Genomic DNA, 27998 nt, shown 5'->3' with positions numbered 1-27998 from the left:
CTGGCTTCTTTGTTATTTGTAAAGTCCTGCAGTTCGCAACTATGACACACTTCGCGCTGACTTGTGCCGGCCCAAATGCCCGATGCACTCCAAAACGGCGACAAGATTTCCTCCGGTGAAGTATATGTCACTTTTTTTTTTTTTTTTTTTTTTGCTCCCCTCCTCTCTCTCCCTCTCTCCCTCTCTCTCTCTCAGACAGCTCAGAGATTGGGATTGCGGTAGTCGGGAGAGATATGTGCCATCGCTTTGCTGGTTGGAAGTCTATTCGGGAAATTGGTTTGGGATTCCCTCTGTGTCCTCTGGCGGTCGGGGGGGAAATGTTTGCGGTCGTCATGTTGTGCGTTCAAGCTTAGCAGCTGCTAGCGGGGATAGTGCGGATATTAATAGGTGAATAGTGTGACAAAGTTGTGCACTTGTCGGTCGGCTGCTGAAAGGCCTGTGTGTGTGTGTATGTGTGTGTACGGAGTTTGTTTCTGGCTCCCCTCCCCCACTCTCCACTGCTGTTCTGCTCATTCTGGAGAGGCCAAGACATGAATGTGATGAGAGGCTCACTTCAAAGCAGACTACAGTTTTACAGAGAGAGAGAGATATTGGGAAAAAAGGTGGATATTTTTCCTCAATTCGGCTCTTATTGCTAAAATAAGCGCAGAAATGTGTCTTTAAATCCCCTTTAGGGCCGCACACCTGTGACCACGGAACCGTCCATTTAAATAGTAATGCGATAACTGAACACCTGACGTGCCGATACATCATCAATGTGCTTACAAGTAGCGAGATGACTGCCATTGTCTTATCGGCTTATTGCATAGCTGTGACATGTTGCTTGTATTAAAATATGTAATATTTTAAGGTGATAATGTTCAGTCCTGCACGTGCTGCTCACACTTCAGGATTGTGCAGAGGGAAAAAAGTACTGATGCCATTTTTTTGTCTTTTTGACTGGCTTTGTTCAATCAGGAAAATGATTTGGAGCTGTATTGGACAAGACAAGAGAGTGGGTGTGCCCTAGAGGGAGCATGTTAGAAAACCAGCACTAATATTTGTAGTGAAATATTGAATACAGCTACAGTAAGTGTACACCACAGCTGTCAGCCGCTATGAAATTTTGTCTTAAATCGATCTAGAAAAATTCAAAAATCATTAGCGAGCAAGTGCACAGAGGTAGAGGAATGATTAAGATTCACAACTATGATGTAGTCTTTGTAGAAACCTCGTACTGAATGATCACTGTTGTTCTGTCCTTCCCACAAAATATCAAGAAATTTACATCATTGCAAGCTGTAGGCCCTAGTGGTTGCTGCATGAATGTGTGAAATGTAACAGTCAGAGAAAAACAGGTTTTATTGCCATTGAAATTGTTATGGACCCTACTGCTTAAATATAAGCCAGGTATACAGTTGGCACCTTTTTGTCTTTGCTCTGCAAGAAAGCTCAGGGACAGTGGACGAGGACCAGGATGTGTCCTTGAACAAGACATTCAATCCCTAAAGTCATTAGGCACACTATTCTGCAGCTGACCCTGCACTATGACAGGAAGTAAGCGAAATATAAAGAGAATATGATACAAGGATCAATGAACTATACATTTTCAGTACTGTAAAACTTAGGGGCTGTATGGATGTTGCATCTTTTGAGCGCACTGATTCATTATTTTCAATGGGGACGTGTGACAAGCAAAGCCGAAAGCGATGCCGCTGTGATGTTCCTGTTTTTTCAGGCACATCCTTGGCGCACTGGGATGGAAAAATCTCAACTTTTTCTAATGCGGCAAGTGCACTGCAGGTCATGTGACAAAAATTAACTAATTTGACAACTCTATTCTACAGATTTACTTCACTCTTTCTGTCCAAGAATCAGTAGGTGAAATTCTCCAATTTTTTATTTTTATTCCCCAGGATAGAAGGATGACACCCAGACAAATCTAGCAGTAACAGTACTGTGAGGGATTTATGGTGCTGGAAATCCATTTATCTTAGTTTTTTTTGGACTTTTTTCATAGTTAAGTTAGTTTAGTGAGTGAGGCGTACTACTAATTGGTATAGGCATCCTCAGTCTTTGCCCTTCTCTCGCTCATCCCCTCCAACCATCGCGAAAACTAGCCCTCCTCCTTCCTCGAGTTCTTCTATTGGTTTTGGTTGCTTAGTAACGGCAGGTTACTAGTAGCGCAACCTCCCAAGCATCTTGGATAAAAGGATGAAAGCGATACTGCTGACGTTTTCTGCGCATTTTTAGATGCAACATCGGCTGCTTAATTATTGAGTTCATACTGTAAACCCCAAGTGAATTTAACACCGCGATGATATAGTAATACTAATTTGGATGAAAGTAGAGTAGCTGGGTAAAGTAATGACATGCTCATGCATATAAATCAGTAGGATATTGCTGTGCACTACATTAACACTGCATCATATTCATACTACTGCCAAGTAGAAAGCTTCCTCCAGGGCCAGACAGAACTGTAGCCACGACTCTTGGCCTGGATTACCACAACACTGCCACATAACTCTGAACATGACTCAGTGTTACACAATTATAGAGTATCAAACCACATTATAAGCCTAGTGACCTCAGTTTTCAATTACCATGCAGAATCTGCCCACAGATCAAGTGCATGAAAGTTTTTCATTTTATTCTGGCAGCATAAGAGTGTTTCTAGCATATTGGTTTATGCATTTAAATGTGCAGAACGTGATGCATTTAAAGGTTAACCACAAACTGCTTTCTGACTATGGGGTGTCACAGTAGCTCGTCGCTCATTTACAAATCCTCTGGATTTATGCAGAATTGGCATCAATTTTAATGTTCAGCTGGAAACCGGCCTCATAATTTTTCATGAAAATCTAATAAAAATGCAAACTGTGCAGAATTTAAAAATCCCCAGTAGGTAGGAGTCCTCTGCTATCCAGGCGTATGGCACATAATCGTCTGACCTTTTATCAATATGTTATGAATTTACTTTGTATCACATGTTTCGTTGCATAGATTTTTTTAATATATTAAAATATCTTATATTAGGTCTCTGTAAAGGTTAGCAAAAGTCTACTGTTCAATGATTTGATGAAGCTGCGTCTCATTATATATTTTTCCTACTTGCAGGAGTTTTTTTGCAGTGGCGTAAATAGAGGTCTGGATCTAATAATTGTGCAGTGTGGGCTCTGGGACTATGAGCATAAGCGACAAGGGGGGCTACTTAGTGGACCTGGGAGGCAGCTTCACTGAGGATGCTCCTAGACCTCCAGTCCCTGGGGAAGAAGGTGAGCTGGTGTGCAGTGATGGACGCCAGTACAGCAACCTTGGCTTTTCCTCAAAGAATGAAAGCCTCAAATGTGAGGCCTCTGTTGCTACACCCAGGCGACCTGACTTGGACCTGGGTTATGAGCCGGAGGGCAGCGCTTCCCCGACACCACCTTACTTAAAGTGGGCAGAATCTCTGCACTCCCTCCTGGATGACCAGGATGGCATCCATCTATTTAGGACGTTCCTCAAACAGGAGGAGTGTGCAGACATGTTGGACTTCTGGTTTGCCTGCAGCGGCTTCCGCAAACTTGAAGCGAATGAAGGCAACGAGGAGAAGAAGGTAAAACTGGCAAAAGCTATCTATAAGAAATACATCCTGGACAACAATGGGATTGTTTCCAGACAGATCAAACCAGCCACAAAGTCCTTCATCAAAGACTGCATCATGAAGCTTCATATTGATCCTGCAATGTTTGACCAGGCTCAGACTGAGATACAGACTATGATGGAGGAGAACACCTACCCTTTATTCCTTAAGTCTGACATATATTTGGAACATACGCGGACAGGAGGAGAGAGTCCTAAGCTGTACAGCGACCAGAGTTCTGTGTCTGGGAATGGAAAGGCACTGACGGGTTATTTGCCGACTTTAAACGAAGACGAGGAATGGAGATGTGACCAAGAGCCAGAGGAGCAGCCTGAGTGTGACCCCACTCCGAGCAAACGGCTTACTCAGAAGCTGCTAATGGAGACGGCACCGCACCGCGTTGCCAACAGCGCAAGATTCCAGGACAGTCACGAGTACAGGTAAATCCTCCCTGCAATCTAGAAAGCTTCACTTAAACTCTAACTTACACAGCTTTTCTCTGCAAACTGCTGAATTAGAAATAAACCTGAAACCCCCACACCAGCATGAACGCTGCCTGAAGTTTAGAAATAAAAAGGGAGTCTGGGTGCTGCTCAAGAGACGACTCAGATAAGAGAAATATGGTGTGTGTGAAGTGTTTCTAAGAATTTGCACCTATGGTGAAGTAGAGGCTGCAGAAGCTGCTTTACTTGTTATAAAGTTGAAGCAGCGGTCTTTGTGTTTCTTGTGCAGATACTCTGGGAAACGAAGGTTTTTCTATTGGAGAGGGGTTTGTAATGAAAGAGCTCAACATGATTTTATTGAAGGTGGAGCTCTCAGAAGTCAGTTATTCTCAAATCTCAACATCTCCTTCTTGCCTTCCTCTTCTTCATAATATTAAGTTTGCATTAATGTGCATTTATTTATCTTTAAAGCCAGAAACATGTTATATACCATAAACCTTTGCATCACAATCAACACCAAAGTGATATTTTAATTAAACTTCTCCTAAATCAATATACGCACAACCAGGTGCCCAGTTTTATTTCTGCAACCGTGGCTCATCTTATCAGCAGTTGAAAGTTTGTGATTTCTTTGAAAGAACATACCAAATGACTTTTTATGTTGCTGCAGTTCAAGCAGTGACTGTTTTCCAATAATGTTTGTGCAAAAGCAGCATTTAAAACAGTTGCCCGTGTGCTGTGAATTGCTTTTCATCTTCAGTGTAGGAGGTCAAAGTAGATTTAGCCAGATGTCGTTATAACCCCTGCAATGCAAAACCTGCTGATGCCAGCAGACTGATGCTGAGAAACGTTGGCTTTTAGGCAGTTAGATGCATAATTAGTGCATTCATTTGTTTGTTTGGAATTCATTCAGGTCATCTTCATCAGAATACTGAGATTAACTTTAATTGCAGCTACTCAGCTGAATGACTGCCGTACTTCCTGTCTGTTGACTGAGCTGTCTGCAATTTGCCTCTATGACTCTTACGGATCCAGTTATGCTTCTTTTTAAACGAATGTTGCTGCTTTGCATAATTTACACATCTGCTGATTTTGACATTTAACACAGATTATTTTCAAGAGAAATGTTTAGTGTGAACGTGCCCTTCTTTTGTGCTCTCAGGAAAGAGGGATTTAAAAACAATTCAAACGGTGATGAACTTTATATTACATTCATACTAATACCTCAGTCTAAAATCCAAACACTTTTTCCTGCATTCACTTCAGTGGAATTGTTTTGATTTTACTCTTTAACTAAATGCAACAAACAGCAGTGTTACCCATCAGCCCAGCTGCATATCATCATGCACGTACAACAGATTTAAATGTCTGTACTAATTATTCAGTTTTTTCACTTGAATGTGTTTCAGTCAATGTGAAGCTGAAACTCAAACTGCAGCATTTGTTCCTGTTCACCTCTTTATGCTTGAGATCATTCTCTGCTAGCTTTTTATGTTGAAGTAATTTTATCTCATAGATAGTGTGGCGTATTATGTGACAGCGTAGTCCATGTCTAAATTGATGACTTTATTATCAAGTAATGAGCTGTGTTCTTCAGTGTCAGAACACAATAATTCATCATGGTATTGTCCTGATTTTATGTTTCCATAATTTATAATCCTTTAACAAACATGTGATGAAAATGTAGATGTTTTGCAGTTTTTTTGTAACATAATAATACGCAGAGACTAAAAAAAACTGATAATGTGTCAATCTGACATTTAAGAGGGCTTCTCAGCCTTCAGCAGTAATAGATATATAGACTATAGTTGTACTGCATAGTTCTCAGATTTACTATTGATTTTTATGCTGACCTTAAATAACAAAGGTTGCTGGTAAAGTGTTCTGCAATGCCACAGACGCACCATATATAATGCAGTGGACATTATAGCTTGAGTCTAGTAAATGAAGACTCTATAGTAGTAAGAGTGATGTCGTATGATGTTGTATTGCTGATTTTACTGCATATCCGTTCGGACTTTTTCGGCTTTGAAGCAGCTAGTAGGACGACAGAAAGAAGAGACAGTGATGTGAATGAGATTAGAGGATATGATGTGCATGTTGTATTCTGTCATAAGGAATTATAATCGTGCTAAAAATATATAAACTGTTAGGTACATGCTGCTTACTGGAAAAGTGTCTTCCCATATAATAGTGTTAAAATGAAAGATGTGAAGAGACCATGAATAATTGTTCATCATCACAACTAAGCTGCTTATATATAAGTTGGTTAGTTGACATGTAGGGCAGAGGAATTAATCAAAATGTTATCGAAATGTGGCTGACTGCAACTTTCAAATCGTAGGAGGCACAATATTTGTTAAAGGCAACGTGTGTAAAAAAAAATAAAAAATTTAAATGAAATATTGTGGTGCACATCATATTCTACAGACTTAAGAAAACGTCTTTGTTTGGTACAGATCCAAGCAAAAATCCAACCATAATGATTTTAATGTTTTTCAATTAAAACGGGAATAATGATGTAAAAATAATCAGCAAATCATATCGCAATTGCAATATCAGTCAAAATAATCAAAATTAGATATTTCCTCAAAATGGTTCAGCCCTGTTGAAATGTTTTACAAAGCATGGAGTAAAAACATCCAATAACACTACTAAGTTTTATATAGCAAAAGTTGAAGGAAACCGTATGTTTAAATGTTGCAGGCATTGTTGGGTTTAAAATAATGTTGGCACTAAAAGAAAAAGCATTTCCACCAGGTTATTGTCAGACTAAAGAAACACTCCCATATATGACCTCTGCTGCTGCAGCAGTGACATGAGGAGGGACAGGAATTCACATCAGCTGACACAGACAGACAATACCTTCCAAATAAAACCCCTCTCTGCGACCAAAACACTGAGCACAGTGTAGTGTGAGGCAGCAGAGACAGAACAAATCCATGATTACAGTCTGACTGGTTCAAATGTAAAGACTGAACTAGAATCAGACCTGCCTTTGACCTACTTTTCTCTAGTTAAGTCTCATTGTATCTCATTACATTCCCCAGTGTTGACATGCAGCTTTTCTGGTAGATATCTGCATGAAGCAAAATGAAACAAGTTAGAGTTTGTACAAGTCATTTTTTTTTAATACATATGCCCAAAAGGTGATTTTGTTGGAAATAGATGTTTGCTTGAAATCTTCCGAAAAATATAAGAAAAGAGGAAGTAACTACTACAAGCATTTTAGCCACGTGCATGTGCTAATCTGGATAGTATATAAAAGCAACATAAACACTCCTTTACATAATGAGTCGCAATTAGAGATGAGTGAAATGCAGTTTTGATCCTATTGCCACATCATTATTTCAGCAATCAAGCATTTGGCTGGAATTACAAAAAGACACTTCATTTTTAAATAGCCTTTTAGCATTACCCGTCGGGTTTTTTGTGAAAATGAATTTTACATCAGTTGTGTCTGATCTTTTTCAGAGAAGGGAAACAAAAGACATTAAATAGTCTTTCAGATCAGCTTTAAAAAAAATTGGGATGACTTGAAAGAGAATGACCTATACGTTCATTAATGTTTGGTGAGAACTTTGAAATGTGAACGGCTCAGTTTTGTTCACAGTCAAGTAAGACATGCACTTCAAAGGAAAAGACTTCATAGCTTTTGTAATTTTAATGAAAGTTGTTGCTGCCTTTGAGTGATAGTATGAGTGCCCCAACAAATGTGCATGCTGCAGTAAAACTGAGACAAATGTGGAGTAGCAATATGGATGAAAACACAGTGTTATTGATTCATGTTTCTCTCACATCAGGTTTGTCTTGTCAGTTTTATTAGAAAAGAGAAATAGATTTACTTTTGAACTGTTTTGTAGTAGTATTTTTGGCCTTTTGGCATTAGAGGAGACATATACTCTGTAGTATGACATGCAGTATGCAGTATGGAAGCTGTGATTACATTGAGGTCAACTGAGGACACCACAGAAAGTGTCTCTCAAAAACACAAGTGATGTTTGACAAACTGCAGCTATATCATAAGAAATGTAAACTCTATAATATAAGTTAAGCAAATTACATCAAATCTCAACAAAATACAGAATGTGAGCATATTGTGTGTGTTCAATATGTCCTAGAAAGGCTGATACCTCTCAGCCTTGGTGTGAGGTGCTACACAGGACTGCTTGATATGCATACATTTACAAATCCTTTTAAAGTAATGATAAACAGAATATTAGTAAGATGAATATTTTCTATGTAGCCTGGAGCATTTTGTATTCTTAAAAAAGCAGAAAACAAAAGCCTGCATTATTCAAACTGACATCACGACTGCACTAGAGCTGCAACGCTTAATCAATTAATCAATTGACAAAAATCAGACCACTATTGTTGATAATTGATTAATCATTTGAATTCATTTTTAAAGTAATAAGGCCCGACTAATGCTGGATTTTTGTATGTATCCAGAATATAGTCACACATTTTGTAATGTAATCCCTCAAATGTAGTTATCAAACACCTGTGACAAATATATGCATCACTGGGAATTAAATTATAGTAATTATACATTTAAAAAACATTTTAAAAAACCATGTACGTCTTTATTAAACTTGAATTGAAAAAGAAAAAAGGATCAATTATACATAAAAAGTTGCCTTTATAACTGCACAACATATATGCTGATACTAATATATCTGTGATGGGCTAATATCGGCTGACTGATAGATTGGTCGGGCTCTCCTGTCTACAAAGCAAATATAATTAGGTTCTCTTGTTGATGAGAAAGATTTTTTGTTTCTAAGGATGATACAATGTAAAATGAAAGATAAACCGGAAAAGACATGATGACCAGAAAAGATCCAGCACTGAAACATTTCTTCAGTGAAGGTCCACTGATTTTAGATGACTACTGAAACTGCTCTGCCGCCATTCTCATCATTTATTAGTGGTTATGAGAAATTCATATTTCCAAAATGGTTTGGCAGCTGTGAGGGGGAGTTAGGGAATGTTGCAGGATATCCATCCATACATCAAATGACAGATTGAATTATATTAACATGTCCTTCTCTCTCTTAACCTTCCCTTAAAATGGCATAATCAGAAATGCAGTCATAAACTCCAAACTTATTTTCAGTAGTCTTTATTTGTCTCAACTCTTCACCAAACTCACACATATTTAATTCCCAAACAATAATGTGATGCATATTATTGTTGTTTGGCACACTCGCACTTCATGTATATTCTTTGTTTTTTTTATATAATATGTATATTGCTTGTATTTTGTGTATTGTCTGTAAACAATATGCACGTTGCCTTTGTAGAGCTTGAGTGACACCAACAGCTGGATTCCAATTCCTTGTGTATGTTAACATACTTGAGGAATAAATCTCATTCTAATTATTCACTGTTGTCGAATGCAGATGCAAATGAAAATCAGTTGGTCACAAAGGTTTGGTTTTAAACTCTGGATGCTTCTGCATACCGAACAGGGAGAAAGCATGGGATAAATGCTTCAGGGAATTCCAATTTGAATAAAGAGATGATGCCTAACATCTATAATTCATGTGTACAAAGCCCTGTAAGAAGTATGCTCAGCAAAATCAATGGCTCGAGAATGTAAATGGTGTCAAATGAAGGCTCCCTGTCTTTCTGTGGATGCCCTTTTGAAGGATATGCATCAGGATGAGACAGTCAGTAACACATGTATGTGTATTTGTATGTTTTACAAATGGTATCGAATTTGGTGTGTTCATAAATGCTGGAATTGGAAGTAAAGTCACATACCCAAAAGTATTGGCGATTTTAGACTCATCCTTACAAAGTTGCATGTTGTGTTTCTGTTTTTTTTTTTTTTTTTACATGATGTGTAGTTTAGTTTATTTAATAATAGCCTGGTTTTTTTAGTGTTATATGGAATCCAATTCATCTAGAGCATCAATTCTCTGTTATCTGACCAAACCAGATGAGTAGGAATGGAAGATATTTTGTTTCTATTTCCCAAATCATGAAAGAAAAGCAGCAGTATATTGCTGAACCTTTGCATATCTTTAGTTCAATTCCCTGACTTCAGCTTTAAACAGAGCAACCTTCAGCTTCTGGAAAGATTTTCTACTGAAGTAGCTAAACATTCATCATAGAATAACATTTACACATGCATGTTTATGGTTTATTTTGGTCAGTGAATTCTGTACCTCAGCATTTGCTTCATTTTCTCAGCATTTCCTGTACTTTTGTGTTTTTTTTTCCAGGCATGCACCGTGCCGAGAGCCCGTCAACCCGTACTATGTCAACACCGGTTATGCTATGGCTCCTGCCACCAGCGCCAACGATAGCGAGCAGCAGAGTATGTCCAGCGACGCGGACACGCTGTCCCTTACCGACAGCAGTGTGTACGTATTCTCTCATCTCACACGCACATATATTTCATCATTTGCATGAAGCTGTCACACCAGGTCATACCAGGCTGTCTGAAATATCAGAGTTCAGTCAAAATTAAAGACAGAACATAATATGAAGAAGTATTCCCAGTTGTTATTTAAAAGGAGTTATATGAGTTGGAAATGCTGGAAGACAGAAATTAAGGTTTAATTGGCTTCAAAATTGCACTTTTTGCCCATTTACCCTGTGCTCGAACCCACCCACAGGAACAGTAACTAAACTCCCATCTGCTCATTAGCCAAACCAGTTAAAGCTATTAATCTCTAATGCTAATTAGGAATCTTGAAAGCTTCCTAGGAGACTTTAAATCATGCCTGATTCAATGTACGCAAATGAAAATACCAACCTACTGACCTTCTTTTGCAAATGTAACACAAGCACTGGTTTGAATATTTCCAAAAGTGATTCTTCATAGTGGCAGGTCTTAATTCAAGGTGAATAAATTGTCTCCTTTCACAGATAACTTGGTTCACAAGGATGAGACCAAAGACAAGATTGTCATTAACCGTCCTGGATAAGTTGTGGGCATTTGTGCAGAGCAAGCATGTGTTGGTCAAAGAAGATTTGAAAAATAATGTTTTCTTGGTACAGCGATGGCACCGTGGAATTATGCCAAAGAAACTTCAAAGCTTGCACAACTGGACAAAAATGTGTTTGAAGCTGAATGGATTAGAGGCTGTTATCAGCTAATTGGTCCAGAGCTTCCAGCACAGGAGAGCGTGAAGCCCAGCATGACCAATACCACATGGATTTACAGAGTCATGGATGCATTAACATGTAGCTGTAATAATCTGCCAGACCACTTGTGGTGCAGGATGGACACAGTAAGCCTGTGAGAATACCTGTCCTGCTGCACTGATGAATCAAGACTTACTAGTTGTTCTTTTTGGGCAAAAATGTAGTGAAAAGCTTTCAACTTCAAAGCTGCCTGTGTTGTTTATTCATGAGGATGTTTTATGAAAATGTCTTTGTTGTTAATTCCAGAGATGGGGTTCCACCCTACAGATACCACAAACAGCATCGCCGGGAGATGCACGAAAGTGCCAAAGCAAATGGGCGAGTGCCACTACCTCATATTCCAGTGAGTTATTCATGGGTTATTTCTCTCCCCTCTCAGTTTCTGCCTCTGTACCTCTCTCTTTTTAACTGTCTATCTCTGCCTTATTTTTCTGGGCTTCTACCATTGGAGATGTGCATATTTAAGCTCTGCTGTGTTGCAGGGCCTGTGATGGAATATAAGAATAGCTGATGGTGAAAGAGAAGCTGTCTAAATGCAGTTTGATGCTTTCCTAAGCTGTGTGTGCTGAAGCCTAGCAGACATGAATCCTCCCCTGTGACAGGCTGATGCCTCCCTCTGCAGCTTAGGCTGTCTCTTAGTAGGAAAACCCTGGCCCTAATTAGACCTTGGAGTAAAGAGTCAAATTAAAACTCCTATTAGGATGCATGGACCAACTGTATAGTAGAGCACAAATCCCCAAAGCAAAACTATCACGTTTCCCTGCCCAAACAAATTCATCATGACTTCACGTCATTGGCATTAAGAAAAATGACAGGACTTAAAGGTAATTTTTCAAAAGGCACTTTGTTTTTTAACCTTTTTTTCCACGTAAAAAAAAAAACTGGATTTAAACCAATAGTTGACAACATTGCAGTGCCATAATTCATGCAGGAGAGAAAAGAGATGCCACTCATGTCTTTATTAAGAAGCATCCTTATGTCATTTGGAGTTGCAGTGAATTTTAAGCCTCTCTTTTTTATTGGTTTTAAAGCAAATGCAAAAAATACCCATAAGGTCAGGGTTATCTAGATTGACTCTGAAGTGTTATTCAAATCCATGCAGAAGGCACAGGAAGGTCATTAAGGCCTGATTAAATGTATATAAATGATTAAGCATATATATAAAGTCCTCATTCTTTTGAGTGGGAAAATGGAAAAGCATCACAAGATCTGAAAGGATACATTTAACTAGTTCTCACAGGTTCATCTAAATTTACAATCCCCTTGAAAGTTTAACACTCACCGCTGTTTAGTTTAATGTTTCCTGCATATGTTTTTGTCCTTTCATATGGTCACTGACGGGATGTGAGGGGTCAGGAGGGTTTTGATGGTGACAGCAATGCACCAGAAGCACTCAGTGTGACATTTCTTCCCCCTCCAGCGCACAAACCGGATTCCGAAGGACATACACGTGGAGCCGGAAAGGTTTGCTGCAGAGCTGATCAGCAGGCTGGAGGGGGTGGTGAGGGAGAGAGAGGCTCAAGAGAAACTAGAGGAGCGACTGAAGAGAGTACGACTGGTATGTTCACTCCATTTCCTGAACCAGCTCGCACTGTCTAAAGCATAATCGGGTCCTCTGTTTTGTTAATCTGTTTAAACACATGTGCATACGTAGCATCTTCCAGGAATTGTTGCAGAGTTCACACTGAGAAGCCCTGTCTGCGCTCTAAATCACCTCTAATGTGATATAATGGAGGCAGTGCAGGAAGGGAACGGCTCTCAGATTTTATCTGGGTGACATAATTCAGAGCTGAAGTTATACTATCAAGTCACGATGGTAATGAATATAACATCCATTATAATTCCTCAGAGTTGTCCAAAAAAAATCCAAACATGTTCCCTTTTACTGTCATATTTAACAAAGAAAAGCAGCCAATCTTGACATCTCAATTGGCTAATGAATTCATCGACTAAATGTTTTAAATGTTTGAATCTCATATTAAAATCCTAACATCTGAAAGACAAAATATGCCAAAGGCTTCTGATTTCAGCTGTTTGGAGTGAAGATGTTCTTGTAATGATCTTATGTTAAATCTGAACTCTACGAAGCTTAATATCTGCTGACTCTGATAACTTTGATTAAATTTGATAGCTGACTGAATGAATGAATAAAAGATGTCCATGGATGGTTTTATGTGGAAAAAGCAGTCTGTTAGTGAAGGAGTATCAGGTTCAGAACCACCAAAGCTCGGTTCTGAGCCAGCAAACGAGATGTGTGCCTGGCCGTCGGGCTTAAAGTTTTCAGTAACAAAGGAGACTTGAATCCGTCTGGCCTTAATGAAATTAATGAGGCCAGCCATTTAAGTGGGGAATAAAAATGATTATGAATTATTTGGAGAATTCCATCCTTGTCCTGTCAGCGAATCTGGCGCCGACGATGAATCGGATGAAGCACCTGCACACTGGTCCACTTGTAAGACTGGAACAGTGTGCCGCCTGTTTGATGTCACTTGAACGGTGATGAAATGGTTGCTTGCTGCCACAAATGAAATCTCTCTCAGTACACAGAGCCAAGTACTGAGTCTCAAGGCAGACAGTTTCTGTGGTTAGGCCCCCGTAAGGAGAGAAGCTGCCACCACACAGCTCGAGGTTTGCTGATGCTGTGTGCATCTAGAAAAAGAAATGTCTACTTTGGTTATAGCTATAGAGTATCAGAAGTATAAACAATGATATGTGCATTATATAGAATTATTGTAGTATAAAATCAGGATTTAAAAAGCTACCATCTGGTTAGAAATTGAATGTAATATTTTTATTGCTGTGAGGGAAAAGTTTTTTTCTTTTGGAGGATTTGAGTCACTTAATTTGTTGCCACAGCTCTGTCACACAACCTAAGAATTAAAATATGGCTTCACTTCTCCTTCTGGGACAATGGACCTTTTTAGCTATTCACAAAATTAAGTTCATGGCAAAAAAGACATGTCAGCAGGATCCCTTGTCTGAATTAAATTGGTATTTAGTGTAAACAAGATAATGAAGCGTGTGAGCATGGTGTACACCATCGTTGTCCAAGTCGAGGAGAAGCATAGTATTGTATAAATGAGCTAGTGTGTAATCTCCATCCATCTCCTTAACTAACCTGTGGGAATAAGTATCAAATATTATTCCCATGAAGTGTCTCCTACTGGAGTTTTCAGAGGGAGCCAGTGGGAAATATGTGCTCAAATAAAGATGTCATGGTTCTATGAATAACTTCCTGTGGGCTCAGCTAATACAGATATCTGGATCTGGCAGAGATAAGAAGACATATTTCTATTGAGAACATGCCACAAATAATTTGGCTGCATAAGGCGCCTTTAACAGTATTGTGGATCTTGAGATTGTAGCAGGCACAGTTTATGGAGGCTGATAATAGCTCAGAAAGTCTTTCATGTTTCTTTGAGGCAGTTGTGGCAAATAGATGGCGAGCACAGGGCACATAAGAAACTCACTTTGTCTCACCTTCTTTTAAGTGTTTGCATATTTTTTTTTATTATAAACATACTGACATAAAAGAAAAAACTTAACTGGCTAAAAAAAAAGAAAGTGAAACCACCACTGTTGTCTTTCCACTACATATCTTTGTTCTGTCTTTGCCAAATAATTTATAGTACAACAAAAACAATACACACATGCATAAAGGTATAAAACAGATAACGGTAACGGCCTGATTCTGTGAAGCAGGCGCCATTGTGTGCCTTACACAATAACAGGTCCTGGCTTCCCTAGATTTTTAATACATCAAATAAAATATACGCTGACAGGGCAGGATATAACACATATTAAAGCCCTCTCCACACACACACACACAAAGATACAAAACAAACAAACATAGCCTGGTTTTGTAGCATCTCACTGTCTACACAACAACAGGTCAGGTGCCCAGCTTCCTTCCATCAGGTCCAGGCTCGGGGGCCGACAGTGCAGAATACCTATCTTAAAGCCATTTGAAATCATGTTTACAATAACACAAACTATTTCATCTCTCGGGGGAGTGGGAAGGACACCCATGAAGCCCCTTGTGTGTTGATGATTACCTCTCACCACCCAGGTTCAGAATAGGGATATAAAAAGCTCCATAAAAACAACAATCTATTCTGAGTGCTGTATACCAACATAGGCCTGTATAAGTGCCATCATGGCCTTGTGTACCTGCAACCTGCTCTGTGTACGCTTGTTTAGAAGTACCACGTGTATGTAAGGAAATGTAGTTGTAATTCTTTTAAGGTTACTCTATCTTACTTCCTTGTAGACCCACTGTTGAACATAACGGGAAATTTATATCCAATATTTTGCAAATAAATCTTTCACATTTATCCCACTTCTTCTTCTTCTTATTCTGGCCAGAGCCACATCTGATGCACAAAACCAGTTATCCCATATTTTCTTCAGTTTGTGTTGAGTGATATATAACCTACACAAAAAATTCATTTGTATAACTTTACACCTCACACAATTCGAAAGATAGTCTGAACAATTCAGTATGACTTCTCATCAATCTGTGGGGAGAGGTACATCCAAATCTTTTTCCCACTGTGCTTTTATGAATGCACTATAGTCAAAACAGTCTTGACAGTTCCTCTGCCAGTGGCTGCATCTCTTAATTGAATATCAATAGTTTTAATTATTTAAACTGGAATTTATCTTCATGAAAATGTATTATCTCCATCCTTTAGTAACGGACCCAGCTCACATTGTTTTTATGGGTTCTTCCATATGGGACAAGAGGGAATGGATAAACCACTGATTTTAAGTTGTTCATGTTGTGATTTACTCACTTCACACAAAAACAGAATTAAAGGGCCTTTCATCATATTTAGGTTTAAACCAGAAGGAAGCCAGAGAAACATGTTTGTTATTCTCAAAAACAATCTGCCCCAGGCATCTTCAGCTACCTGCATCTACATGATTTGTCTAGTCTTTGTTTAAGAAGCTGAGGGGACAAAAAATGCCCATTTATAAACGCTTTTTCCCTGGTTATGTTCATACAACTAGACATGAACTGAGTAATAATAGTAAAATCCTTGTGTAATAAGGTCAGACTGGGAGACAGGACGTCCTGAAAACATTTATAGAATTTTATGCTATAACCATCCTGTCCCGGCAGTGAGAGCTTTAATGGCTGCCTCAACCTCCATTTCCTGGACATTGTCCTTCAGTTGTAGGAGGGGTGGAGCATTGAGAAAGTCTTCTACCATATTGGACTGTCTTTACACTCCCTCATTCATACGACTTGGAACAGTATTCTTGAAACAGCAAATGTATTTGTTTCTTATCACATATTGATCCACTGCGATCATGGATGGTGGATATTGAAGTGTTGCTCTCAACTCTCAGTTTTAATCTAAGTGAGATCATCTTACCAGCTTTATCAGCAGATTGAAAGTACTTCTCCCTGAGTCTATATAATGCTGATGAGGTCTCCTTATGTAGAATTGCTTGTAGCTCTATTGTAGTAACACTTCATCTTTTAATTGTCTCATATGCTGCATTTCTAGGTTTTTCAGTTCAAGCATCATCTATTTCTCTTTCAGTTTATTTTTCCTTTGCAGTGCTGTAACTAGTACTCCACTTGTTACAGCACTAGTGGAGTACTAGTGATGTAATGTGCTCTGTGTGTGGATAAAAAAACCCTCCAAATCTGATTTATATTGTTGTATTCTGGGTTGGTCTTTAAAAGCCTGCCAGGCAGTCTGTATTGATAAAACACAGAATTCAAGTTTGTCTCAAAAAATTCTGATCTATCTTTTTTATCAATGACACTTTCTCATCCCACATTTGATTAAACTTCCACTGTTTTGTTCTATATGAATTAAAACAGGGTGAGAATGCTTCAGATATGGAAGTGTAGTCGATATTAGGATATTATGAAGCTCTGAATTGATCTCAAATATGTTTCCGACTTTATGAAGGACGCAGTAGAGAGAAAACTGCTGTTTAGTGCTCACTGCTTGCAAATTTTGTCATTCATGTCATGTGATGTATGACAATATTAGCTTTGAATAAAACCGAAAATGTATCTCTAGTGAGAAAACATCTGATATAGAGTGTTAATCATTTATGATTACTGCAGTAACGGTGCTTTAAGATTCTCATACCATAAGGATAATGACTTGTTGGATGATTGAATATCATCCATCCACTGCTGTATTGTATTTCATCCCTACCTCCAGCGCCTTCCTCTCAAACCATATTACAAATGCCTGCAGCACCCCGCCCCATGATTCCTCTTGGTGCAGCCTCTGTCAGAGCATGACTTTGTCTTTCACTCCGAGTGTTGGCTGTACTGGTTGCACTTGTCAGTACAAGAAAGGACACAAATGTGCTCTATGTGTGGATAAAAAAAACCCTCCAAATCTGATTTATATTGTTGTATTCTTCTATTCTGGTCTCAAAACCTCTGCAGTAAGAATGAAAAGATATTTATTGTTATATGGTGAAAATCTGCCATCTGCAGGCTGAAATGAGTGCAACATAAGCAACCTTATGGAATATTATCAGTTGTGTCCATGGTGTTTTAGGAAATTAGCTGGTAGATCAATAAAATGCTTTTTTACTATTTTTAGATGGTGTCGTAATTTAAGAATTATACATTACATATCCACTTTATACATATACTGTATGTGCTTTAGACAGTCATACCATATTTTTGTAAGTCAGATTTTAGGTCCATATTTGTTTTCTCTAAATTGTCATTTTTGTGTGTATGTGTGTTTTTCTACAAAAGGAAGAAGAAGGTGATGAACTCAGCACGTCCGCAGCTACATCATTGTCCAGTCACAGGTTCCCCCCTGGTGCTTATCTGCAGAATTACAACTCCACCTATGCTGACAGCCCCTACAGCAGTCCTTTTCTGAAAGATGCACATGAGGAGAACCCTGAGAGCATCCTGGACGACCACGTCCAGCGCGTCATGAAGACTCCAGGCTGCCAGTCACCAGGGACGGGCCGCCATTCTCCCAAGTCACGCTCACCAGACGGTCTCCCAGGGGGCAGAGGGACGGGACTTGGCATGGCGCTGTCCTCGGGTCAGGGTAAACATCAATCCAGGCACGGACTCAAGGGAGAGACCAGCCACCTGTACCACCACAAACACGTACACCACGTTCATCACCCAGGTGTTGGGAAGCCTAAAGAGCAGGTGGATGCTGAGGCAGCCGTGCGTGTACATGGAAGCTTGCCCTGGGGCACGGAGACAAGTCATTACGGATCAAAGTCTCGCACCTACGCTGATGGCATGGGCTCCAACCCCATGGAGCATCCAAGTTATAAGTACGCTATTACATTACGTTATTTTTTGTCAGTAATGCACATAAAATGCTTCTTTCTCTTCTTACAAATTCTCAAATTTTCTTCCTTTTTACAGTAGCAAAGGTGGTGTTCAGGGTAAAAGAATGTTTAAGAAAGGTGAAGAAGTGCGGCCTCATGACATGCCAGGGCAAGCAGAGGACTTGGAGAAAAACCAGAAGATCCTTTTGTGGCTGATGGAAGGACAGAAAGAAATGGTTCGGCATAAGAAAAGTCCATACGGGTCAGTGGTGTCCGTTTTTTTCCTCTTTCAGTGCAGAAGTTTTGTTCATTTATGATTGATTTTGACTAAAAAGGGACATAAAAGCCAGTTTTATTTTCTGAGTTCTCTTGCTTTGTTTAATTCCGTTGCTGATACTCAAAAACTTCACATTTTAGAAGTACCACTGGGTCCAAGAAGACCACAGGCCATGAAGGTTCCCGTCTCAGCTCAGCAGAGCGGTCAGGGTCGGTGCACCCATGCGTCAGTGCTCAGCTGCGGAACAACGTGCAGCCGTCTCACCCGTTCATCCAGGACCCCACCATGCCCCCCAACCCAGCTCCCAGCCCCCTCATCCAGCTTGAGGAGGTTTGCCGGCGGCTTGAGGAGGAGCAAATTAAGTCTGGAACTTTACAACCCAAGCAGAGGTAAGTGAATGGATATTATCATGTTAATCTAATCAGTTTTTCAACAGAATTTGTTTAACTTGATCCACATGGGAAGAAGCCGGATCTATCCTTTTCTTTCTTTAGACAAAATGAAACAGTTACTCTTTTGTTCTCTAGCCTGTGTGCTTCTTAAGGCCCTTCTGTGTCTAACTGCTGGGGTTGTTCGGTCCCTCAGGTATGTGATGGAGGTGATCCAGAGGGGTCGCACCGCAGTCAGGCCGGCACTGTTCCCTCCACTCAGCGTGGTGCCCGCCGTTTCTGACAGCGAGCTCTCCGAGCCCGAGTATGTCCATTATGTCCTACCGGTCCTATTGCCAGTAACTTTACCCATTATGTCCAAATTACCCACAGTTCACGGCAAACCCACTTCACTTCCCATTCTTTGTAGAGCCACTAACGTTAGGGTACTTAGCAATCGATAATAGCAATTTCTGTTCTATTTTAACTCCATTATGAGGTGCTCCACAATGAAACCTGGTGTGTATTCGAATATTTATTATTTTCTTTCGAGTATTCATTAATGAGAGGATAAGACTCCTGTTGTTCCCTAGCTGTGATAAGATGGTAGCTAGTCCATGGCATGTTGCACATTAAACCAGGAAGGTATTGAGTAAGCAATAAAGCACTACAAATTAAAGAGAGTAATGGACAAAGCAGAGGTGGAATGGCATGATGTGAAGTGCTTGACATCGTTGCCTCTAGTCTATTATTTTTTTATATAAGCATTATCACACTTATACTATGGCCAGTTATTAATAGAAACTGATTTGTTTTTAATTGTCATTAATTTCCTGTTTGTGTGTGAGCAGTTTAACACATGGTTAGGTTAGTTTTAGAGCTGCTACGATTAGTCAATTGACTGAAAATTAATAGCCAACTGTTTTGATAATCGATAAATATTATCGATTTTTATTAGTATTATTAGTATTTAAAAATAATTGAAAATATGAAAATGCTCATCACCTTGCGCTTTTGGAAACAGTGATTGACATTTTCCACCATTTCCTGACAGTTCATGGACCAAAAAACTAATCGATTAATTGAGAATAACCATCTGATGAATCAGTAATGAAAATAATCGTTATAGTGCAGGATATAGTTAATACAGAGTGATTATACAAATCCTACTTTTACTGCTGATGTAGAATAATAAAGGGTTTGTTACTATGGTTACTCGCAGTTAAAATGTTTTGTATGCTGATTATAGAGTAGTGGTCAAACTCAGCAGAGATTTCTCCTAAAAGCAGCCAATAAGAAATGTTTCAGTGGCCTTGATATACTGCTGCTACTTTCGCTCCTTGTTGTAAATTACTATGATCTGACTTAATGGTAAATAACACATCAGATCCTTTGTTGGTTATTTCCTGTGGTGACCAGAGAGAGGATCACACAGAAAGTAGAAGTGTATGATTTCGGTGGTCTTGCAGAGGCAGAATAGCTGACATATTTGGGAAAAGGGTCAGTTTTTGATGTTTTGTGAGAAACATGATTGTGTTTGATGTCCGACTGCTCTCTCAGATGGGCTGACAGCGGACAGCAGATAAAAGATAGATTATGGAAGTGCTGCTGCTCAGACATGTGAAGAGGGATCAGTACTTACTGTGTGCTCAGATTCACAGCAGTCTATTACTAGCTGCTTGAGATTTATTAAAGAACCTCTCTCTACCTACAAGATTCAAAACTCCAAACTGTCAGCTGAGGAGCTGGAGTTTGAAAAAGGATATTTACTTTGAAAGAACATTGTGGTGGTCTTGTGAGTTTTACATTTATTTGCTTTCAGTAAAAAAGTAAAGAGTAGATGTACAAAATACTACTTTTGTCAATTTTAATTTGAGCTGCATTTCCATCCAAACATACCAGTAAACAGAAACTAAAATGTTTTAAAGCAATAAACACACTTTTAAGTTGTTTATCATATGTTGGGCTATACTATATATCAGGGTGAGACAGAATATGCCAATCAGAATAAGTGTTTTCAGGCGGGATTTATAGGTGGAGACAGAAAAGTTCTTCACTACACTGTAAACTCAGACATTAGCATGAAGAAGTGAAACAGATATGTAAGCACTGTGGCCTGAAGTAAACCTTCACATTTTTGTGAGTGATCGCACTGTGCACCATAAAAAATAATCATCACAAAACAGTATTGGTTCAACAGGCTTTTATCGAAGGGATTTGACAGCAATTTGCTCGTCCTCCCAAAGCTGCTGCAGCTGCGTGCCTGTAAATGACTCCAAAACACCCAGCAAAGTGTTGCATCCACATTTTGGCAAATTCCACAATAGTGTGCGTTTTACAGTTGATCCCATTTGTATTATCAAATTCTGCAATTTCATCTGTGTTTTTCGCATTGTAAAAATGATAGGGCCACACCCATTTGGGACAAAGTAAAACGGACCATCGCCTGCATGTTGAGTACAGATGGAAGTAATATTGTGTAAATGCACAACCACAGTAACGCGTTGACTAGTGTCACTTCATTGACATTACTCACTTTTCCTGTCCTGAAATTGTGCTCTAATAATGATTTTTTTTAATTAGTCCATTGAACATTGAGTAGTGTCACTGTTAATTTATTTACCTTTCTGTGGCAAGAAAAAAGCAATTATGTGATTACACAAGTTGGTACTAATGCTAAAAAACCTTTTAGTCTGTGTTGTGTAACATCAGTGGCAAAGTAGAACAATTATTTCAAGTGTTGAAGTTTAAAGTATGCCCATTTATTATCTTAAAGGGCCAGTTAATGATTAAAAAACATTTTCCTGTTCCCGTTTGGTTGTATTCAGTCCTGCAGATATTTATGGGTTTTGTGGTATTATGCTGAGGTTCTGAGAAACAATGTTCCTGTCACTAATAACAAAGCACAGAACTGTTTGTTTGGAGCTATAGATAGCAGCAGTGTTGTTTCTTTCCAGACATAATAATTGAAAAACACTGCAGTCTACTCACTGGTTTCTTATAATCCACAACTCACAAATGTCCAACCTATTCAAAAACTCAGCAGTTAAAGTCAGGACACCAACCAGAACACAGGAGGACATTAGGCAGTATAATTGCACTCTTCACTCGCTCAGTGTAATTGCACTTATTGATCAGAAAGTTCTCCTGAATGACCTCAGTTAATCAGTCCAAACTCAAGGACCGTTGTTAAAAAAAATACAATTTACAAGCTACCTACCATGGTTCACTCATTCCTCCCCCCTTTATGATTCCTTCCCTGCAGTCTAATTTCTTTTGTCTGTAGCCTTTTCTGATGTTTGTCTGGTGTTGCTCATATCACAGATACCCATTTTTATAACTTAATTGGTGTTATTGTCATTATTGTTTTAGTAAAGCACTGTGGAAATTTGACATTTAATATTAGTATACAGTCCATCATGTGCCATCTTCCAAGTATGTTTTTAATATAGTCTTTAGTCATTTAGTCTTTGCAAATTCCATAGTACCTTGTAAAATCTGAACATGAAGCTTACATTTCCCAGTTTAAGATCTCTAAATTAAATCTGTTTTTCAAATTCTTTGTCCTCAAGTATGTATAAAAATAATTCACATCATTTTGAAATGTGTGGGCATAAATGATGGCAAAGGGTTAGGGTCAACATTTCTAAAGAAGGTTTTGTCTTTTCCATTTGCAGACACAAAGCCACTAAGAAGCAACCATGTGAAAACATTATTGTGGCGTATTACTTCTGTGGAGAGCCGATACCGTACCGGACGTCCGTCAAAGGGAGGGTCGTCACTCTGGGCCAGTTTAAAGAACTGCTAACAAAGAAAGGAAATTACAGGTGAGATTTATTGCAGTGTTTGATGTCTCATGTTACACTTAAATATCCGAATTTAAAGTCATCCAGCTGTACTTCTTAACATTGTGTTGTCTATATGCTCTGAGACGCCAAATAAAAGCTTATTAAATGTTATTAGCCACAATTCTTAATACATTACCAACACGTTTGTAGCTTTTTTGCTTTAGATGCAATTGAATTTCAGAATGTCTAACTCTAAAAGTGAACAACTGCTACATCACAGATCCAACTTTGACTAAATGTAGGGGCATGATGAGCAAATAGCGTGTTCAGCTGATTATAAACAATCTCCTATTTGCCTTTTAAGGGTGCTACTGATGGTCACCAACTTTCAGTTAGAAACGTTAACTTTCTTCTCCGTCTCTGTAGGTATTATTTCAAGAAGGTAAGTGACGAGTTTGACTGTGGGGTGGTGTTCGAAGAGGTACGTGAAGATGACGCCGTTCTGCCCATCTTCGAGGAAAAGATTATCGGGAAAGTTGAGAAAATTGATTGAAGCGCACGTCGAAGAGGAAGGAGTGGGAAACGTTGGGGTATGATGGAGCGATGGTGAAGAGGAAGTGTTTTAGGACTGAGAGCGAGAGAAGAAAAGTGGAAAAGCAAAGCAGTGACTTGACTTTTTAAGGCACTGGAGTCCTTGTGGTGCGCTCGGCACCGCTGAAGTGACGCTGGACTAGAAGAAAAGACTTGATTCACTTTGGAGTGCGTTGTAGCATTGTAAAATTGACTAGACAAATGAAGAACAAAAGTGCTACTAAAGCTACATATTTTTGATATGATGCATCATTCTAAAGTAACCACACTTGTAATTTTTATATGTATTGGTACCAGATGTGTACAGTTTGTGTTAAAAGATAACAAAATTTTATATCTATTTAAGTATTTAAAATTGCTAATTTTCAATCCTATTGAAGCAGGAGTGTTTCCCCCTGTTTAAGATTATCAAAATCCTTTACAGGGCTGATTATTCTTTTTTTTTTTTTTTACTTATTTGTGATCAGAGCCCTTGAGACTCTTATTGTCTGCTTTTTAAAGTGCTTTCGCTTCATTTTGTGGCATTCAGTCAGGCTGCACTTTCATTGTAACATGTACCACTGACTGTTTCAATGTAGGCTGCAACATTATTTTCTAAAACACTGATTGAGCAGAATATTAGAAACCCTTGAACTGTCTACTGCAATCCACTACAACACCTCAGAAACACTTGTAAGAAGCTTATTGCCATTATTGACTCTGCTCAAATGTTTGGTATTGTTTTTCAGGCTTGTAAATTGTGGTGGTGGTGTCTAGGTTTCTAAACACAAAATTATAAAAACACTTTCAACTATAATGTAATCTAATACAACATCACCACAAACTGCAATCTTAAAAATTACCATAAATCTGAGTCATATCCCCTCTGGTCTCAAAACAAAGTCATGACACCTTGTAGTATTTATTTATTTATTTGTTTTGTAATCACATCATTTTGTGTTTAATTTCTGGTCACTGTGCGTATACTCAAATGTAGCCAATGGCTATGTATACACGCAGTCTCTTATTAGTTTTTACCCAACCCAGCTGCATGTTTTAAAACAATTGCCTTGGACCAACACTGTAGATGGTGCAATAATACTGTCAAAATGATATGATTGGAAATTGCAAGATGAGTGTCTATGCAAGGTGGTTAAAATGGTGTCGCCTAATCCACAAACTGCGTATTTGTTTACATGATGCCTCATTTAATTAATTAGGCATGAAATTTCTGTTGTTTTGAGGGTACTCTAATTCAATTTTGGTGATTAATCACAATCATTAATGAGAAATGATGCATTATTTGAAGTGCCCAAATTAGAGAAACAGTCTCCAGGGATACCAGTTGTTGTTGTTTTTTCCCTTTTAACAATTTCTAGTTTTACACTGGAAGACACTGTTTGGAGTTAGTATCTTAACACCACTTTCTGTATAAGAGGTTAGTGTTAATCATGCAGAGTTCTCAGGTTAGAGCAGTTCTACCTGTAGACTTGCACGCTCAACATTATTCTTTCTTTGCAAAGAAGTCCTATCACAGCATTTGAATGAAAGGGCCAGTGAATGTCATCAGGATGCTTTTAAAGGTGAAGGTTACATAGTCATTTCTTCAACATACTGTAAGTGCTTTACCATTTTACAGCCTGTGCGGAAGAGAGTTAAGTATATTTAGATTCTCCTGAAGTTCTGTAACCACATAGATTTATGTACTGAGGGCTAACAGACAGTTAAAATGCCACTATCATGTTTACATCAAGTTTTGTTTTTGTTTTTTGTCTAAGCTTCATTGGGTTGTTTCTGTGATCCCCAAGACTTAATATCCTAAATCCTAAATAGCCTTCTCTAGCTCATTACAGCTACATCTTTTGACAAAAATGAGTTGTACAGTGTGAATGATCTACTTTTGATAGATCACGTTACACCAAAGAGAGAAAAAAAAAAGTAAAATCTAGGTACGCTTGTAATTTACCCCTTAACATTTATACTCCACTTCATATTGTGGCAGTAAATATTATTTTATATCCTTGTTATACAAATTTTTATATTAAAATGTTGCCTGTAGAGGACAAGGTGGTAGTTTCAGGATGCAGCACACAAGTTTGAACATTAGAAAACGTTACCGACATTTGGATGGAACAGTTCATACAGCTTACAGGACTTTGAAATGTTATTGTAACACACAAAAAAAAAAGCCAGTATAAATTTACTGTTTTCGCTATTAGGCAATGTAAATGACTCTTGCACTCAAATAGCACACAAAACGAATGGAACAATGGAAAAGCTACATGATATTAAAGGTGCAGTGTGTAACATTTAGTGGTAAGGGTGCAGAACCCACAGTGGATGTGAAACACAAGAAAAACCTGAAAGTCCCTCTAGAGTTCGTTCTGGGCTACTGTAGAAACATGACGGACTCTGGAAGACCTGCTCTCTATGTAGATATAAAGGGCTCATTTTAAGGTAACGAAAACACAACAATTCTTACTTTCAAGATTAAGTATACACTAACTGAATCATACTTATAAATATTGTATTCCTTTTCTGCCAATTCCATTCTGCTACTAAATCCCACATACTGCATCTTTAAGAGTCAAGGCTACCATGTTTTTTTCCCCTGGCTTTATGCTGAAGTCCATAGTGAGGTATATTATACAATAGAAGCCTTTGTTAATATGGAATAATAAGCAGAAAGATGAGTGGACCTTGAGCTCAGAGTGCTGTATCTACCTATGTGTGTTTGCATAGAAACCCAGTGTATCTTTTTAAATGCTGCGTGATGCTTTTTTAGATGCCTAAATTGAATCAATATAATTTTAATATATTTAATACAATTGCCTCCAGTTGTCTTATCTGGTAAATATACATGTTTGAGTATATGATCATCAAGTTAAATACTATATGTGTCATCTTGAGTTATAATGTTTATTTCTTTTGAAATATACCATAGGGTATCAAATCTATTATGATTTTTACTGTGAAAGCCCCGAAAGTGAACTTCTTTTATTTAAGATCAATGAAATGTATATAATAAATATCAGAGTGCCTTTATTACTAAACAAATGTGGGGACATAATTACCAGGAAGTAGCTTTAATATATTTTTGTTTAGACTTTTTTTTTCTTTTGCAAAGTCTTGTGTGATGCGTGTCACTATTCCACATTTTCTATGTAAATATGTACAACTTAAATTGTTATCATCCTGAAGCCCAGTCAGCACATTCAGTACCCTGGACCTGTTTCTGTACACTAATTAGCATGGTTACCAATTCAAGGTAACTGGACAATAAATACATGCAATAAACCAGCGTTTGAGTTTGGCATATAATTGACCCAACCTTTATTTAAAAGAGTGCTCACACTGAATTTGTTAAAGGATTGCCTTATAAAATGAGAATGTGCTGCATATAGTACAGCACCAGTTGTGGTGGAGGATTATTATTACATCAGAGTTACATCAAAACATTAGCTTACAGCAGTCACATCCAACACAACAACAGAGCAGGATCTGAGAAATATGAGTGAGATCAAATGAAACACAATTACATTCCTCATGAATTTTTAAATATAATCTTTAAATGTGATGCTTGAATGCCTGATATGAAGGCAGCATTCCCAGATAAAGTTGGATTTCTTAAAGCCCAGGGTGCATACTATGAAAATGCAGTTTTATCAAGTTCACAGTGGACTGGGACACTGAAGATAATCCATCTAGATGTCGTCTGTTGAAATCGGGGAAAACATTTTTCATAGGTAACGAGGAAGTTTACCATATTTTGAAAAGGTATATGAACCTTTCCCCTTATGTTTTGTGAGGTCCACACTCTTATCATATATATTACAGTGATGAGTTCTTGTTCTATTAACTGCAAGAAAACTGCACCGTTAACGTCTCAGACTGAAGAGGGCACTCTTAGTTTACTGGTAATGTTCGATAACTGCAAGATGCTCTGTTTGTCCTGCAGTAATCCTCCCACATAAATGCTAAGGACAAGCATATCGTATGGTATTTAGAAAATGAGGATCAATGAGTAAACATGTATGCTGAATGTAAATGTGAATCCGAATTGGTTTGCCTCAGTTTACATATAGAAAAGAGAAAGAGTTTTGCACTGACCCCATTATCTGAGAGGATTATAGGGATGGAGCACTGCAAACACTGCTGTCTCCTCTGGCTGTTCACATATTGATTCAGAATAATGAATGATCAATTTCCTGCAGAGATTAGTGGGGAATTGTCCTGCCTTTTACCTTGATTCATGCATGCTAATCAAAGCTTCATACTTGGAGTGCTGTTTAAATGGACAGGATGTTTGTAGCAAATAAGGCAACACTTCTGCTACAATGTCATGCTCCCTCATCAACATGCCCATCACATCCTCAACCCTCAGGCTCATATTGAACTAATTATTGATTACCCAGTTTAAGATTAGTGAATAAAAAGTACCTTTTTGCTGCTCAGTTAGTCCCTTAAAGCACTGGAATTAAATCAAAGAAATAATCACTA

The 27998-nt window shown here is 38.4% G+C and overlaps 1 protein-coding gene across 4 annotated transcripts; it reads left to right on the top strand.

Annotated features, from left to right (window-relative positions):
- On the top strand, window positions 1-26790 carry axin1 (axin 1). 4 transcript variants are annotated; one of them, XM_062439451.1, is made up of 11 exons: window positions 1-115; window positions 3097-4044; window positions 10281-10421; window positions 11455-11551; window positions 12629-12766; window positions 17954-18498; window positions 18593-18757; window positions 18913-19161; window positions 19358-19465; window positions 22818-22967; window positions 23355-26790. In XM_062439451.1, the coding sequence occupies exons 2-11, from the start codon at window positions 3164-3166 to the stop codon at window positions 23479-23481; spliced, it is 2601 nt and encodes an 866-aa protein (XP_062295435.1). In that variant the 5' UTR covers window positions 1-115; window positions 3097-3163; the 3' UTR covers window positions 23482-26790. The 4 variants fall into 4 exon arrangements, with proteins under 4 accessions (XP_062295435.1, XP_062295438.1, XP_062295436.1 ...); XM_062439452.1 differs by having other exon boundaries at window positions 12-120; XM_062439453.1 differs by lacking the exon at window positions 1-115 and adding an exon at window positions 330-387.
- The last annotated feature ends 1208 nt before the right edge of the window (window positions 26791-27998 follow it).

Source organism: Scomber scombrus, chromosome 18, assembly GCF_963691925.1.
Source record: "Scomber scombrus chromosome 18, fScoSco1.1, whole genome shotgun sequence".
Classification (NCBI taxonomy): domain Eukaryota; kingdom Metazoa; phylum Chordata; class Actinopteri; order Scombriformes; family Scombridae; genus Scomber; species Scomber scombrus.
This window is presented reverse-complemented; position numbering and strand designations above follow the sequence as displayed.

What these genes read in the sequence shown, in the direction of transcription:
- axin1 (XM_062439451.1), top strand. Translation starts at nt 3,164, where the DNA reads ATGAGCATAAGCGACAAGGGGGGCTACTTAGTGGACCTGGGAGGCAGC. An exon ending in CAGGACAGTCACGAGTACAG is followed by an intron (nt 4,045 to 10,280) that starts GTAAATCCTCCC and finishes TTTTTTTTCCAG; the next exon opens with GCATGCACCGTGCCGAGAGC. An exon ending in TGCCACTACCTCATATTCCA is followed by an intron (nt 11,552 to 12,628) that starts GTGAGTTATTCA and finishes TTCCCCCTCCAG; the next exon opens with CGCACAAACCGGATTCCGAA.